A 17,698-nucleotide genomic window follows, 5' to 3' on the forward strand; every position below is an offset into this window, starting at 1 on the left:
GCAGTCTAAAGCCACTTAATGTAAGGACAGACAATGTTAATAGTTTCAGACCATATGAAGCAAAGTAAAATAATTACATTCTCTATTATTCCAACTAAGGATGGTAAAATTAAATTATATTCAGCTACATTAGTTAGTAAAGAATAAAGATTTACATTAAATCTTTCAATGCTTAAAAGAATAAGCTTCAGCTATAAAAATATTCATTTACATTAAAATGTCTTGTAAATAAGGAGTTACCATTGACTTATTCTGCACAAATAGTATGTTATTTGATAAATCAATAGCAGTTATGAGGGAAACAAATGTTTTACATTATTTTAAAAACACACAGTTATACAAAAAATCCTCACTAGTTTTGCTTTCCAATTTCTCAGATATTTGACAATTCTTTATTAAAAGCTCTTCAATACATATACTTATTACATATTTATGAGATCATTATCTTCCTTCCTACCTTAGAATTTGTCTTTTCAACAATTCCCATACTCTTTCCTTTAAGCTCAGAGTAAAAAAGTTACTTATTTTCTTTCCAAGCTACATTTTCCACCTTAGTCTTCTATTTGATGCTCTCCAATCTTTAGAACCCTGGTCCTTCATTTGCAGAAATACCAGTCTCATCTCCCACCTCCCAGAACTTTAAATCCTTCCTTACTCTTTGCTAACTTGCTTACTAGCTCTTTGCTAACTTGACTTAACTCCATCTTTCTCTTACCACTCAAGTTTTCTTCTTCCTTTCACTGTGTCAAACTTTGCAAATCAAAGTGTATCATTTCTCCAATTCTACTGATTCCATAGTTTCAAAATCCAATTACTTTTTCTACCTTCTAATTTTTCTTAATCTCTAAGCAATATGTTAAAAATTATTCTTTTGGCTTTCACAATGCTGTACTATCCTAACTGCCTCTGATATCTTCAACAATTCATTTGGTCTTTAATGAAACACTTTCCATGTAATGCTCTTTATTAAATGTACATGTTTCCTTAAGAATGAATCTGCACCAGCCCTTTGCTCTTTTCCATGATTTCACCTACTCTCACAATGATGATGGGCATTCCCATGGCCATGACTGCTTACTGTATCTCTTTAGCCTGATCTCTCCCTAGAAATAAAATGTTCATCTGTGTTTGTCTAATGAGGACTGCCTGATATCCGCCAAATCAACAAGGATAAAACTGGAATTCACATTCCCTTGCCCCGAGCTTTACTTAGCTTCTGAACTTAATGTTTTCCTTTCCTCCTTCTCCTAGTCACCCATGTTTAAGATTTCCAAATCATCCTGGACTCCTTCTCAATTTCCCCCTCCAAATCAAAATATTCACTAAGATTTGTCAATTCCTCACAGCAGTCTCCAACCTTTTTGGCACCAGGGACTGGTTTCATAGAGCAGGTAGGGAGATGGTTTCAGATGAAACTGTTCCACCTCAGATCATCAGGCATTGGTCAGATTCTCATAAGGAGCATGCAACCTAGATCCCTTGCACGTGCAGTTCACAATAGGGTTCGTACTCCTATGAGGATCTAATACCATCGCTGACTTGACAGGAGGCAGAGCTCAGGCGGTAATGATCGCTCACCTACTACTTACCTCCTGGTGTGTAGCCCAGTTCCTAACAGGCCACGGAACCATATAGGCCATGGACCCATATCTGCCTTTTTCCCCCTCTTCTTATAGCCACTGTTTTTCTTACAGCACTGTTCTGGTTCAAGCCTTAACCTCTTCATATCTAGATTACTACAAAAACTGTTCACGTAGGCTATAGCCTTTCCCACTTTCCATTTCCCAGCCTATACTAAATTCAGCCACTAGATTAATCTTTCTAAAATACCACTGGACACATGACATCCTTTCTCGAAAATCACGTAATGATATCCCCTATCTATTATATAAAACCCAAATTCCTTATTCTGGTATCCAAGGCCCTTTGTATCCATTTTGTTTTAATTATTTTTCCTAATTCCCACTACTCCCCAACCCAACTGTTTTGTTCAAAAACGCTAAATCAATTCACTGTCTCAAAGATATACATTGCACATGCCTTTGTTTATATCCTTCTCCACATCCCCTATTCCCTGTCTTTACATGTTTGAAAGTAGATTAGCATAATAGGTAAGAGCATGGATTCTGGAGCCAGAACCTAAGTTCAAATTCCAGGTCTGCCATTTACAGTGTGACTTTAGGCAAGTTACTTAATCTTTTTTACCTCAGTTTCTTCCTCTATAAAATGGGGATAATAATAATATCTAGGTCGGGCACGGTGGCTCACACCTGTAATCTCAGCACTTTGGGAAGCCGAGGCGGGTGGATACCTGAGGTCAGGAGTTCCAGACCAGCCTGATCAACATGGAGAAACCCCATCTCTACTAAAAATACAAAATTAGCCGGGCATGGTGGTGCATGTTTATAATCCCAGCCACTCAGGAGGCTGAGGCAGGAGAATTGCTTGAATCCAGGAGGCAGAGGTTGTAGTGAGCTGAGATCATGCCATTGCACTCCAGCCTGGGCAACGAGAGCGAAACTCCATCTCAAAAAATAATAATAATAAAATAATATCTAACTCATCCCTATGTTGTGAGGATTAAGTAAGTGAACATATTTAAGGTTCCTGGCAGAGAGTAGTATTACATAAATGTTAGCAATTATTAATATTTCAAGGCTGAGTCAACTGATACTTTTCCAATGAAATTTTTCTTGATAGCCCCAACCTATTCTGTATTTCTAAATAATGTATATTAAACCACAAAAGTTTAAACATAAAATAGGGTTTCTTAATAGCAGCACTACTGAAATTTTGGGCCAAATAATTTTTTGTTGTGGGGACTGTCTTGGTTATTGTAGGATGTTCAGCAATATTCCTAGCCTCTACCTACTAGATAACAGTAGTAACCTGCCCTCCAATTGTGAAACCAAAGTATCTTCAGACATTGCCAAACGTCCCCTTATGGTGACAAAATCATTTGGTTGAGAACCACCAATATAACACAAGATACGTGAAAGCTCTTGTAAATGCAAAGCAATATAAAATGGTCAAGTACTATCAGCATTCAACACTTACCAAATACACCTTTGTATTACTTGACTTGTAATTCACACATACTTTAACTGGCCAATTTGTCTTAAAGATCCTATCATGCAGAACCCATATTTTACTTATTCATTTCCATTCATGCCCAACCAAAGGCCTTGGGCATTTGTGGATTGATAAGACACAGGTAACCTGGACAGAACACAGTGAACTAGAAAGAGCATGGGATTTGCAATTACAAGATTAAATTCAAATCGTAGTCTTGTCCTTACTAATTTTAGAACTTTGGGAAATTCATTAAAGTCTATGAGCCTCAGTTTTCTAATCTATAAAATGTAACATCGATATAGCTTGACTGTGATGTCCGAATGTGATCAAGTATATGAAAGCACCAGGTATAATGCAAAACTATTACATGTATATAACCATGTGTAAAAAGACAAAATTATAATACCACAGTAATTCTTTTATCCAGAATCAGTGTGTGAATTTTTTTCTACCCTTATTTTCTAGGTAACTGAAGCTTATGCCTTTAAGTGTTTAATTTTAAAATTTAAACTATTTTGATGGAAGTCTTCTGCTTTCGTGCCTTGTAGACACACAAAAACACATATATACAGTCTTTCTTCTAAAACAATAGGTACTGAATATAATTTAACTCTTCCTTATTGACTCTGGGCCATTGTTATAAGCCTTAATTATCATCCTAACCTACAGCTCCCTCAGAGAATATCAGATATGTAATGCTGTTGACCTCTGTTAAACAGTGTCAAGAGGTACCACGCCTCATTTTGTTCCACTGCAGCTCTCATGCCCCTTCCATTGTCCCTCAGATTATCTATGGATTAGAAATTAATCATGTTAAAATGGAACCTAAAATGAGAAAAAATAGACTCTGATGGAGGACTCCTATAACTAAAGTTCATAAATTTAATTTGTAAACTTCATGGCAGCAAACCACTGGCTGCTCAGAGGTTATTTTTTACTTACTTTCTGCTTCTCAATTGTGGTCTGGATAGCTGAAGTTGCTGGGTAAGCAATTCTTTTTTTTACTCCAAACATATACATGGAGACAGTACCACATGTTGCTTTATACATACATATATTTTATATATATATATATAAAATAGCAATGTACATAGAATTACCCTACTTATATTCAGAAAATCTGCTGCAAATGTCTCCAGATGACACTGAAAAAAAAGTGCCTCATTAAAAAAAAAAAGAGGTAGAATTAATGTGCCAAGTCCCATCATAAGCAAACCAAAAAGGAAAGGAAAATAATAATATCAAATTTCCTTCAGAATCTCTAGATGAATTTTCAAGACTTAACACACATGCCTTTTTTCTACCCAAAACTGATATGAAGATAAGTAGGAAGGTCTATATTTTATAGATGAATAAAAATCATTCATCTTTAGATAAAAACAAACATTAAGTTTCAAACAAAAAAATAAAATTTAATAAAACTTAGAAGAAAACCAAAGTCAAACTGAAAACTGTTTTGAGTCAGCAACATTTTGTTGATGTCTGTAACTAATAGGGGTCAGAAAAAAAACTATTCCTCTGACACTTGCAGAGTGTTTGTACTATTTTAGATATATAATATAAATATTAACATAGGTAATGACAACCAAGTCATCTTTAATAAGCCATGATAATTTACCTCTATCAGACAGATGTGGGGAAAATGACACTTGGGAGGAAAAAGATAAATCAATTCAAAAGACTATACTTTTCAAAAAGGTTTTTTGGTTTGTTTTTAAAACTTTTAGTGGTTCAAAACCAAATAAAAGATGAAAGAAAGAAAGAAGGAGAGTAAGAGAGATAAAGAAAAAGAAAGGAAGAAAAGGAGGAAAAAGAAGAAAGAAAACAAGAAGGGAAGAAAGCATGGCATATCTAACAGCACTTAGAAGTTAACTGGATTAAATTATCTAGCCTTGTACCTGACAACCGTAGTCCAAAAGAAGCTGCAGTATATCCAAGTTTTCGTTTTCAATAGTTATGGTAACAGCATTTCTCCCAAGCACATCTACGCAATTTATGTTCAAGTCACCTGAACTGTTTTCCTCCAAAATCTTTTTAACCATATAATAGTCACCTAAATAACAATATACAAACATAATTTAATATCCATGACATATCAAGGATGACTGTAAAGAAAAACTTAGCTTGTTGAATTAAAAGATTAAAAGCCTGAACTCATTTTTGTATATGAAAATGTACACAGAAAATGTGAACATTTCCTTGATGAAAATTTATACCTTAATAAAATAATACGTATATCAGCAGCAGACATAAAAAGTAGAAAAATTTTAAATATACAGAATGAAATAAAAATCATTAGTTTAAAATTAATAACTGAATGATCATAAAAGGAGAAACTTTTGGAAGATATTTAAAGCAATTTAATAAAGGATGCCCAAAGGCACAGACTGGAAGCTAGAAAAATTAGATGGAAAAAGCTTAAAGAATTAAGTTTTATATCTCAAATATACACAGACATTTACTTACACAACAGAGTTAAAAATGAGATCTAGTAATAATGAGTGGAGGATATTATAAAGAGGTTTTACAGGAATAAACATACTTTGGAAAAGCAATATACATACATATATATTTAAGGATATGTATAGTAAAGGGAAGGATGTCTGAAAATCCTCTTCTCTACTCCCCACTCTCCCAACACACACCACCCACACACACACACACACGTACCCCATCTCATTAATTAAGCTGATTAGATTAAATGACCAGGGAACATTCAGTTCACACAATTCTTAAGGCAGGACTAGGATTAGTGCCTGACCTGTTAGGAGCAGGCAAATTGCCGCCTTTGTGACTGTAGCCCACAACAAAACAGTTGTCCCATGAGAGGAAATGACAACAATTACAGCAGTAATTATTTTCAGCAAGGCCCCACCGTATTTGTCTGCTGACCAGATGGTACAGGAATATGGGGAATAAATCAAAAGAGAAATGCTAATTAAATAGAGAAAAAAAAGCAAGGGGGGTTTTGCTTGTTTTGTTTGACTTGTTAAACATTAGACAAATAAGCCATTTTAAGTGATGTGCAAATATAGTTGCTCCTCAGAAGTCTATAAATAAACAGGGAAAGAACAATCAGCATAGAAAATAGAAAAAGAAACGATTTCATTATATAGAAAAAGAAAATACTGAAACTGGGCTAAATAAGTGAGTAAGAAAGACAGGTAACAGATTTTATTTGTTAAATTTTCAAATAAATTTGCTACTATTTTTAATCTATGGCTTTAAACTCCCTGCCTCACACATACAACTTCTTTTGAAGGAAGGTGGGTGATAGTTTTCTTGACAACATATTTCCTAAGGTCCCTCAAGAAGAAAACTAGTCACAAAAAGAAATAGCTTCCCCATAGTACTAGTAGTTAATAGTTAGACACAAATGCTCCCTGGGAGAACCTTATCAGACAGACACTTCACAAAGTGATGTTCTAAGTCACAAGTTGAACCAATAGTGACCAAAGATAGACCAGTGAAAATTTATCGCTATTACTGGAAAGTGACATTTAAAACCCTATTTCAGGTGAATCTATTTCAACATCTTAGTAGTAGAATGCTACACATAAAAATTCTGCTATATTTTCTTTGTTACCATGATGTGTCTAGGTGAGGAGTAATTTTTTATTTATCCCGCTTAGGACTCATTAGGCTTTCTAAATTTGTTTTTATTCTTTTATAATTTTTATTTTTTATAGAGATGAGGTCTTGCTATGCTGTCCAGGTTTGTCTCAAATTCCTGGCCTCAAGCAATCCTCTCGCCTCGGCCTCCAAAAGTGCTGGGATTATAGGCGTGAGTCACCAAATCGGGCCTAAGCTTTCTAAATCTAAGGATTTCTACCCTTCATTAATTCTTCAGTATTTTCAGCCATTATCTCTTCAAATATTGCTTCATCTCCATATTACTTTTTCTCCTGTCAACTTCTATTAGGCATTAAGTTAGACCTTCCCATTTCAACATCTGTGTCTCTCAAGATTTCCTGTTTTTCCTTTTTTTCTCTCTCTTTCCTGCATTCTGGGTAATTTCTTCACACATTTCTTCCAGTCACTTATTTCTTCTTCAGCTTCCAGTCACATTCCTCCTTTAATCCATTCACTGACTTCTTAAAAATTTAATGACTGTATTTTCTATTTGTATAAGTTTTACCGGATTTCTTTCCAACTCTTTTATTTTCTTATGTTTTCATTTCCTTAACTTTTTCATCATTTTAAACATAATTATTTTATGGTCTCTGTATGATAGTTTAATTCTTTGAAAGGAGTATTAATTTGAACCCCAAGACAACAAGAGGCAGGATCATGGTTATGTATTCTTAAAGGAGTCTTATTTTTACCCTTATTCAGAGCCCACAATAACACAAACAAGCTTCTCTGAAGTCTCCATGTGCTGGTAGATTGGTTTTTCTCCTCACCTACCTCTTTGCTGAAGGTACAGTCCTTTAAGGATCCTGGTTTTATGCTTAGATGTTGAATCCAACTCCTCACTTTGTACAGTCTCCAGGCCTTGTAACCTGTTCCCATATGGGCATTAAGACTCAAATCTATGCAATGTCCGGAACAGTAACTTTTATCCCCACCCATGGAGCAGCCATAGTGTCAGCTCACAAACTCCTGGTTTTCTTCACTTTTGTATCTTGGTTGTTTCCCTTACTTTCTTGAAAGCTCGGCTGTTTATTTAACTGGATGTTCATTATATTTCAGCTATCATTTCTAAGTGATTTGAAGAAGAAAGGTTTTCAGATTATCTAATCAACCATATTGCTAGAGACAGAAAAGTAGGAAGAACTACATAAATAAAACCTTATGACATTTTATAAATTTCAGGTATAGCAAATAGACAAAAATAATTGCTACATGTTTATAAGTTTAGATTGTTGTTAAAAAGGAAAGCGCATTACAAATATCACATATTCCAGCTTTAAAGGTTTTTTGTTTTGTTTTGTTTTTAAGACAGAGTCTCGCTCTGTCACCCAGGCTGCAGTACAGTGGCAAAATTCGGCTCACTGCAACCTCTCCCTCCTGGGTTCAAGTGATTCTCCTGCCTCAGCCTCCTAAGTAGCTGGGATTACAGGCGCCTGCCACCACACCCGACTAATTTTTGTATTTTTAGTAGAGATGGGGTTTCACCATGTTGGCTAGCCTGGTCTCGAACTCCTGACCTCAAGTAATCTGCCCTCCTTGGCCTTCCAAAGTTCTGAGATTACAGACACGAGCCACTGTGCCCAGTCCTAAAGTTTTAAAGGGTATTTCTATTGTAATCTAGGAGCTATACAAGAAAGAAAGAAAATCCCTAAAAATCAAAACCAAATACTTTTCATCCCTAAAAATAAAAAGTTCCACCCTGCTATACAGCTAACACAGTCATGCAAATGAAAAATCATGTTACAGTCACAGAACCTATAGGAAACCTAGAGTCGTTGCTAAGCATTTCAGAGAAGTTTGTATTTGCAATTCATTTAAAACAAGTACTATGTCAAAAAAAAAGACCAGAACAGTCTTAATTTTTAGGATGAGCATGTATGTAAAAAGAGGTTAGAGGCCGGGCGCGGTGGCTCAAGCCTGTAATCCCAGCACTATGGGAGGCCGAGACGGGTGGATCACGAGGTCAGGAGATCGAGACCATCCTGGCTAACACGGTGAAACCCCGTCTCTACTAAAAAATACAAAAAAACTAGCCAGGCGAGGTGGCGGGCGCCTGAGGCAGGAGAATGGCGTAAACCCGGGAGGCGGAGCTTGCAGTGAGCTGAGATCCGGCCACTGCACTCCAGCCTGGGCGATAGAGCAAGACTCCGTCTCAAAAAAAAAAAAAAAAAGAGGTTAGAAAACTTAAACATCAAGAAGTTATAGAACAAGAATTACAATTCAAAATGCCTGTGTATGACAGACAAATATATAAATGCCATTCATTTTATACTGAAGTTGCTTTCAAGAGTTATATCTTTTGTCTTTTAAAATATAACACATAGAAGGAAGTGCAACATAATCTGTTTACTTTTTTGGCTAGATGGTAGTCTTTTTCAGTGAAGGAAAAAGAAACGATTTTCAATCAATTCCACAGGGAGTATACCAATTCAACAGCATGTCTTCTTAGCTCCCTCTCCAAAATATCTCCCATAATCATCTACTTGTCTCCATGTATACTGCTACCCGCAGTCCAAACCCCCATGATCTTCCTCCTGGACTCTGCAATAGCCTCTTAACACAGCTGCTGACCAAGATTCTCTCCTTGACCAAACTCTAGTCAGGCTTTTCTGAGCCTTTCACAAGGCCTCCACCTTGGCCCATATAAGCTTGAACAAAACACTAAGTGTTTCTAACAGCTGAAGGCCAGATCCCTAGGATGACCCTAGCCCCTCTTAAAATGCCTGCCTGAGAAAACTCAAAGCCGACATAAAAATTTACTTTTGTTCCAGCCAACACCTGAAGACAGGGCCCCTATCTCCCAGCCTCCAGGGAGGGTAGGAGCCTAACTCCTTAAGTGCCATTAACAAACTCAGATGCGGTTCACATGGACCAACTCCCTAAGCCCTGTATTTTGTAATTTTTCACTTCCCTGATTCCACTGAGCCCACACTCACTCCCTTCCTTGTTTACTCTTTTCCTTATTGCAACTTATATTACTTATTAATACTTTATACTGTAGCACAGGGTTCAATAAAGTTTTCTGAAAAACAGTTAGATAGTAAATAGTTTAGGCTTTGTGGGCCATGCACTCTTAGTCACAACTACTCAACTCTGCCCTTTCAACACAAAAGCAGCCATAGACCATATGTAAACAAATGATAGTGGATGTATTCTAAGAAAATTCTGTTTATGGACACTGAAATTTGAATTTTATAGACTTTTCATGTGTTATGAAATATTTTTTTTTAACCATTTGAAATATAAAATGTAAAAAACTAGTTTTAGCTCCAAGACCTCACAAAACAGGCAGATATGGTCTGTGGCCCATAGTTTGCTCACTCCTGCTCTAGCCCCACCCCTTCAATCCACTCTCCACTCTACAGCTCGAGTTATCAGTTAAAAATTCAAAACACAGGCCAGGCACAGTGGCTCATGCCTGTAATCCCACTTTGGGAGGCTGAGGCAGGAGGATCACAAGGTCAGGAGATTGAGACCATCTTGGCTAACACAGTGAAACCCCGTCTCTACTAAAAATACAAAAAATTAGCTGGGCGTGGTGGCGGGCACCTGTAGTCCCAGCTACTCGGGAGGCTGAGGCAGGAGAATAGCGTGAACCCGGGAGGTGGAGCTTGCAGTAAGCCAAGATTGCTCCACTGCACTCCAGCCTGGGCAACAGAGTGAGACTCCATCTCAAGAAGAAAAAAAAAAAAAAAAATTCAAAACATATCAAGCTTACAACCTTCATGATTTTCTAAATAAAGGCCAAATTTTTACTGTGGCCTACAAAGCCCTATAGGACGGGTGGTTAGACCTTGTTACCATTCTGAATTCATCTTATGCCTCTCTACGGCTCAGCCAATGATCATTCCAAACCAGTTTTCCAAACTGCAGGTTGCAAACCATTAACAATCATGAAATCAATTTAGTGAGTCCTAATCAGCAATTAAAAAAACATGAACTAGTATACAAAATACCAGAGTGATCCCACAGATCCTTAACAACAAATTTACTCTCGCCAACTGTAATAAATCCTTTTGAAATACAATGGAGAAATGTTATAATACTGATAGAACAGGTGATTCCACCTCTTCCTCATTAGCATTTTGTTTGATTTCATGGCAAGGAGAGCATTAATGTTGTTCAGTTTAATTTTACATTAACCACATTTGAAGTTAGTTGTGAAGTGTGAGAGAATTTAATGTCAAAACATTTGTAAAGCTTTCCAAACCAAGTTTCTGTAACAAACTTGAGTGTGGCAATTGCAACATTCTAACTGAAATATTACAAATGATGCTAAAAACAGAAAATTTTATTAAGAGGGAAAAGAATGATGATGTAAAAAAATACAAAGACATGATCAAGTTCAGTTGCTGGATCTGGAAATATAAATGACAATACTAATAAAAATGTTAACTTGACATCCAACTTCAAATTAGTTTGAATCAAATTCTAAAAAGGAAAAAAAAATGCAGACTTTTTACAGTGAAAATGATTTAAAATGTAGCTTTATCAAATGCGCAAAACTCTGTATTACAGACCCCCAATGTATTTATAACCATATTGTTGCAAATGAAACCTTCAAAATTAAAGATACTAAAAAACATGGTCGCTAAACTGTTTATAACACTTTGAATATTTTTGAAAAAAGACAATTATTACCATAATTTCTTAGTTGCTTATGAATCCTAATGAGGACTATTAATAATAACGAATATCATTTAGCAAAAGAGCAAAGATTCACACTGCTGCCAGAAAAAATTATACTTTAGCACAGAAGGTAATGCTGATTCTTTCATAGTAAATCAGTTGATAAAAATTATAAACAGCACATTTTTAACTCTATTAGAAGAATAGTCAAAAGCAATGTTTATTTTGTAGTTAAGAGTCTGATAAATGACTTGAGATCACATTCACAATGCTGCTGTGAGTTGTTTAAAACTTTTAGTGTATATCAGGTTTATATCAGGTTGTTGCAACACAGTCTCAGAAAGGATTTATTGTGTTGCTTAAATTTAATCTCATATATATTTGAATTATACATATTTATAAAACTAGAAAAATATATTACTGGCCAATATGTTAATCTAGAAAAACATATTTTTAAAAATTAACAGAAGCTATTAATAAAAGTGCCAGTCACCCCCACTTTATACATACAAAGCTTTGGCATCCAAATAAATCTACTGAGTCTCATGACTATATTGATACAGTGCTGGAATTCTTTTAGTCCTTATCATTCATCTAGGCTCCTAAAAGTCATTACTTAATCACCTCTTAGTGATAACTTTTGAAATCCTCATTACTTATTCAACTACTGATCTTAAATCTTAAATTTCTCAGTATCATTAAATTAAGAAGAGTTAGCAATAAAGAAGATATTTAGAGCACTGGCAGTAAGGTAGAAGAGGAATTATTAGGTTACAATAATACCTATATAACAAAATTTAATCTTTTCACACTCTTCCTCCAAGTCTGTATACAAGCTATAGCTAGGAGTCTGGCTTGGGTTACATTTTTTTTTAACTGCCCAGATAAAAGATTGACTCTGTACAAGTAATATCCCATCCTCCAAATCACGTATAGGCCATTTAAGTTAAATTGAGCACTTGCTTCTTCCCTTCAGACAGATATATTTCATACAAACATACTTTTGTTTCCTTACTTCTCACTAGAGCACAAGAGCGCATCTCCATTACAGAATATTCTCCTAAAAGATAGGGATGTTCTCACTACTTTCTTGATAAAGCACTTTCGCAGCACCGTAACACAATTAAGAGCCTGGTAAGTATAGTTTGATGGTGACTTACAGAAAAAGAGCAGGAAAGTTGTGTGATCACTATAAAGAATTACCAGTATTATAGAACTACCAGGCAGCTAGCTGCTGAATTACTAGTCTGTTAGAGATAAATTATCCACTAAGATTTTCGCAATTTGAGTCTTTTGTTGCTGTTGTTAAAAAGTATCCCTGAACCATTCCCTATGGCAATATTTTTCAACTAGTACATTCTAAAACTTCGGTTATTTGAAAAGCTTTCCTATATAAAGTACATAAATGCTATGCCTATGATGATTCGTGAAGTGTTTATAGAATGTTGCCTACAATATCCTCTTTACCTCCTATTTCTGCAAAGTTTTTTTCCTCACAGCACATACCTCCTTACATTAGGTGCCCTGTTGTTAACATAACACTTCACACCAATACTCAGTACTCAGCACTTTTTGTTTCTTCCCACCACCATCCTCTAACACCAGATTTCAAAATCTCTTCTCAAATAGGTAAAAAATTTTTAAAGGCCCATTATATATAAATAAGGTGTTCAAAAAACAGCAGCTTAATATTACTTCTCTCAGAAATGTTGCACTGTTTTCTTCTGACTCTGGCTTCTCTCTGGAGTTGTTGCACATTTTTAAAGCATCCTTAGCCCAAAGGTACACAAAGCTTATGTAGAAAGTCAGTCATCGGGCCAGGCACGGTGGGTCATGCCTATAATCCCAGCACTTTGGGAAGCCAATGTGGGTGGATCACCTGAGGTCGGGAGTTCGAGACCAGTCTGGCCAACATGGTGAAACCCCGTCTCTACTAAAAATACAAAAAGATTAGCCAGGCGTGGTGGCGGGCACCTGTAATCCCAGCTACTCAGGAGGCTGAGGCAGGAGAATCACTTGAACCCAGGAGGTGGAGGTTGCACTGCACTCCAGCCTGTACAACAAGAGAATCTCCATCTCAAAAAAAAAAAAAAAGGAAGAAAAAGTTAAAGAAATACAGTCATCATTGAGACGAGGCTGAGCCCAGTGATAAAGGTGAAAATCTGCCCTCTCCATCCCTCCCCCTAACTCCATGCTGAAATTTCAAGAAGGGACTTCTGACTCATTAACTGCATATTAGATTTCCTGAAAATACTCTCCACGGAGAGCTGGCAGGGACTGAATCATTTCATACTTTCTTTCCTGCACATGAACTGATTACTGATCATCAGCAAATCGAACAGTTTATGCAGGTTTTTATTTCCAAATATATACTAAAAGCTACCAACTACTCAACAGGTGTTTTATTTTTTTTAAGAGGAAAATTAACATGAACTACACTTAGTTTAGGTGTTTTCTAAATAAACTTATTTACCCCTCCACCTGTCAACAGACCTGAGGGACACCATAGATGCCTACAAATAAAAGAGGCTTATGATGACACTAATTCTCAATGAGGGAGGACAAAGGCATGGCTGTAAGAATCACTATTTAAATTTTTCATAAAACAACATATTTTTAGTCAGCTCTTGTTTCAATTAAGTTTTACCTCTGAATTACAGCTTTCTATTTCTAGAAAGAACATGAGTGTACTTTCTGAGAATTTAATCTGGGGGGGGCCTAGACTTCACTTTATATATTGCTGGCACAAGAACTTTCAGTTAAGGTTTTCCTTTACAAAGAAAGGATTCAATGTTACCTCTGAGATGATCCTCACCCTCTGTGAAGATCAGTAACTAAGGGGCCACTACCTGGATCAGCAGTTGCCTAAATCTATTGAACTTATTTACATAAAAGCCAGTTATCACAAACTATAAATCTTTTCCTTTTCTCTTTCCTACATTTTTTTGTGTACTCTTTACTCTGTACACATCTTTCAAAGGGCCACTCATTCGTTAACATACACATATCCATCTCATCTCCACAATTTTTGCTTTAGGAATTCCTCAATTTTCCCTAAGAGAATATGTTATGAACATTTTGCATATGCAGAACCAGAATGCTACATGAAAAGAATGAGACACTCTAGAACACCACAGATACCCTAGAGTTGATTTACTCTGGTTCTACTAAAGTACCATGCTTGCTTTTTACCCTTCTTTATTGAACAAATGTAATACAGAGAAATCAAGGTTTATAAAGCATCCATACAAAGAAAATTTAAACTAGTAAGTCTAAATATGGATATGTCTTTTCTGACACTAATGATGTTCACTCATTCATCTACAACCAGATCTACATAACATAATGGTTAAGAGTGCAGGCTCAAGATAAATGCCAGTTCTACTACTTTCTAACCAATGTAACCTTGGGCAAAGTAATTTTAAAATTTTGCTAAGCCTCATTTTCCTCATCTACAAATTAAGGACAACAACAGATCTGACTCACGGGGTTGTGGGGTTTAAATGAAATCCTCTATGAAAAGCATGAACACTCGACACCAATAGCTGCTTTAGTGAATGTTTAACATTTGGTCTGAGGAAGGCTCCAATGCAATGGTGAAAGCCATAGCTACTTCGGGAAATTGTTCACTTTTAGATTGGTTTATGTAACATTTTAAAAAGTTTGACAATATTAGTGAATACAAACATAATCAAAAGAATATTCCCATAACTCAAAGTTACTTTTTGAATGTAAATGTACCCCATAAGTATGTGTAAGAATTATGCTATTTTTCCAAATCGAACTCAAGAAGTTGTTTCAACATACCTGAAACAGAAAATTCCTATTTTAGCTCCCTTGTTTTTAAAATTTCTAACTTATATATCGGGAAAATATGCATATTTAGTTTCCACCCTATCCCCCAAAGCCAACTCTCTCATCTCAATTATGCTATAAAATAAAAAAAAATGACAAAGAATATCAAGGTATTTCAGCTGGTAGTACTAAATAGGCTATACAACTATCATAAATTAAAACTCTCTTTTGTTTGAGATATGTCATGCAATAATCCTAAATATACACAATGCACAAATACTTGCTCAACCATATTCCATTGATATTTCTCTGTCCTCAGTTTGACAGGAATATCAAATTTCCTTTCTTGACATACTTTCTGTTTGCTTTAAAATAACCATTGCACAGTGAGCTGGAATACATGGAGCCAGCACTTACTCATTTTAGTACAACACAATCTTTTCCCCTTCCTCTCTCAGAACTTTTGAGGGAAGAGAACTCAGGCAAGCCACTCCAGCAACACTAAATAATTTTACATAATCTGCAGACCCTATTTTTGTGACGTTGTAGATACATATTGTTTCTTTACATCTCAAAGACTGCTCAAAGTTGTGTCCATGGTGGACTTTAACAATATTATTAACATTGCTTTCATAATATTATTTAATACTATTATGTAAGAACATAAAAGTGGCTCAACCATAGGTGGACTTAGCTTATATGTCAATTGTTTTAAAAAAATCGTGTAAATAAAATCCTATTTCAAAAGCAGTAGGAGAGGTTAGTAAGGCTATCATTTATTAATTACACATTCACACATACAAGCAAACAAAAATCCTCTGCAGTTAGTCTTTTCATAGTGTAAACTGCCCTTTGGGTTTGTTCCAGAAGTTTGCATGGGTCTAACAGAGTTTTCCTAAGTATACAGCCATATAAATTTGGAAACAGAAAAATTTTAGTGTTTTCATGCAGGAAACAAAAGCAGTCTTAGGGCAATTTCCTATTCCTTTTGTTATATGCATCACTACAAAGGACGATTGCGTGACATGGCGTTAATATGGCCATAAAAATGATTAACTTCTAGACGAAGAAAAGGAAAACGCGCTAAATATATTCCACATATTTTTGCCCTGTAATTCCTTTAATTATTTTTCACTATCTTTATCTCCCAAAGATCGGGGAGCAACAAATCGTTCTCTCCAATAAAAAGCACGAACAATCAAAGGCGTTTCGTAAATCTGGAGAAAGTTTTGGCAACTAAGGCAGAATTTCTTCTGTCCCGTCCTTACTTCACGTATCTCCACCTAGGATATTCCGATATTAATGCCAGTCAACAGTCACTGGCTAAAGCACTGGGCAGGTGAAGCTAAATAATAGAGGGTCTGGTTTTGTTTTTAAGAAAAACAAAAACCAGGTGATGAGAACCCTCCATACGAGGTATCCTAAGGTAAGGAACTTTCGGAATGGAGAGTCGGAAACTAGCCTCTCGACTCCCGGAAGGAATGAACTGCGAGCCAGAGAGATAGACCAGGTCATTCATGCGTTCAGTAGCAAGGGCAGCGCTAAAACGCTGGGGTCTGGGCTCCCACGGCGCTACCTAAACCCCGGACCCCAAGGCCACAGCCGTCCCCCACGGTGCCGCGCTCCGAGGGCGCAGCCCCAGCTCCACTCGCCCGCCAGCTCCACACTCACAGGGCAGAGGCGGTGAGGAAAAGCCCGCCTGAGGCAGCAGGCGAGGCGGGAAGACACTCGGCGCCTAAGACAGAGGGAATGCCCCGAATAAGTTGACGCGGGGAAGACAACGAAAGGTCTGGAGGGCAGCGGGGTCCAGAGGAGGAGAAAGGGGCCTAACTCTCACCCTTGTCGCACGCCAGCAAGAAAAGCTTCTCATTCAGCGTATTCTCCTCCTTCACCTCCCGCACATCCTTCAGCGCCATCACCTCATTCGGCGACGAAGAGGATGGAGAGGAAGGCAGGGAGGAGGAGGAGGCGCCCGAGAGGTCCGTGCTCGGGTACAGGGCCGCCATCATCGCGGCCCATGAAGGAGGCAGGCCAGGAGACGGGGGCGGGGCCCCCACCGGCCCCGACCCCGACCCCAGCCACGCCCCAGGGCTGGAAAAAGGATGAGTCGATCCCACTGCTGCCTCGGCTCGCGGCCCGTTGGCCCCGAAGGGCGTCGCCTCCCCTGCGAACCAGCACTCGCCCTCCACTGACAGCCCCAGGTTGGTGGCGGCGCATGCGCGACCCCTGGGCCAGCGACCCCTCCCCAGCCGCCGGCGCCCCGGCCGAGCCTGTCCGCGCCCGTCCGGGGACGACAGTGTGGCGCGCGCCAGGGCGGCAGCCGAGCACGGGGCCGTGCCAGGAGTCGCAGGGGCCGCGCCTGGGGCGGCCTAACCCAGGAAGAGGACGGGAGATCTGTGGGAGAGGAGCTCCGAGAGGCGCTTCTGCGCACGTTGGGCTCCAGGGCTATGGGAACCGCTGGCCCGGCTGCGCTCCGAGATGTTCGCAACTCTGTCCTCACGTCATTCTCTGCTCCACTGTAGCGACGACACTAGGGCGGAGCCTGCGGCGAGGGCGGGCATGGGTG

The 17,698-nt window shown here is 37.8% G+C and overlaps 1 protein-coding gene across 2 annotated transcripts in view; it reads right to left on the reverse strand.

The window, feature by feature from the left end:
• Positions 1 to 17,192, reverse strand: part of TRPC1 (transient receptor potential cation channel, subfamily C, member 1) — an 81,841-nt gene extending 64,649 nt beyond the window's left edge. For both annotated transcript variants that reach the window (XM_011958079.1, XM_011958078.1), the window contains exons 1-2: positions 16,970 to 17,192; positions 4,974 to 5,128 (exon numbers count right to left, since the gene is read on the reverse strand). In XM_011958079.1, the coding sequence (XP_011813469.1) occupies positions 4,974 to 5,128; positions 16,970 to 17,141 (327 nt within the window). In that variant the 5' untranslated portion in view covers positions 17,142 to 17,192. The remainder of the gene's footprint in view (positions 1 to 4,973; positions 5,129 to 16,969) is intronic.
• Between the last annotated feature and the right edge of the window lie 506 nt (positions 17,193 to 17,698).

The sequence above is a fragment of the Colobus angolensis genome, unplaced genomic scaffold (genome assembly GCF_000951035.1).
Source record: "Colobus angolensis palliatus isolate OR3802 unplaced genomic scaffold, Cang.pa_1.0 Scaffold46, whole genome shotgun sequence".
Lineage (NCBI taxonomy): Eukaryota > Metazoa > Chordata > Mammalia > Primates > Cercopithecidae > Colobus > Colobus angolensis.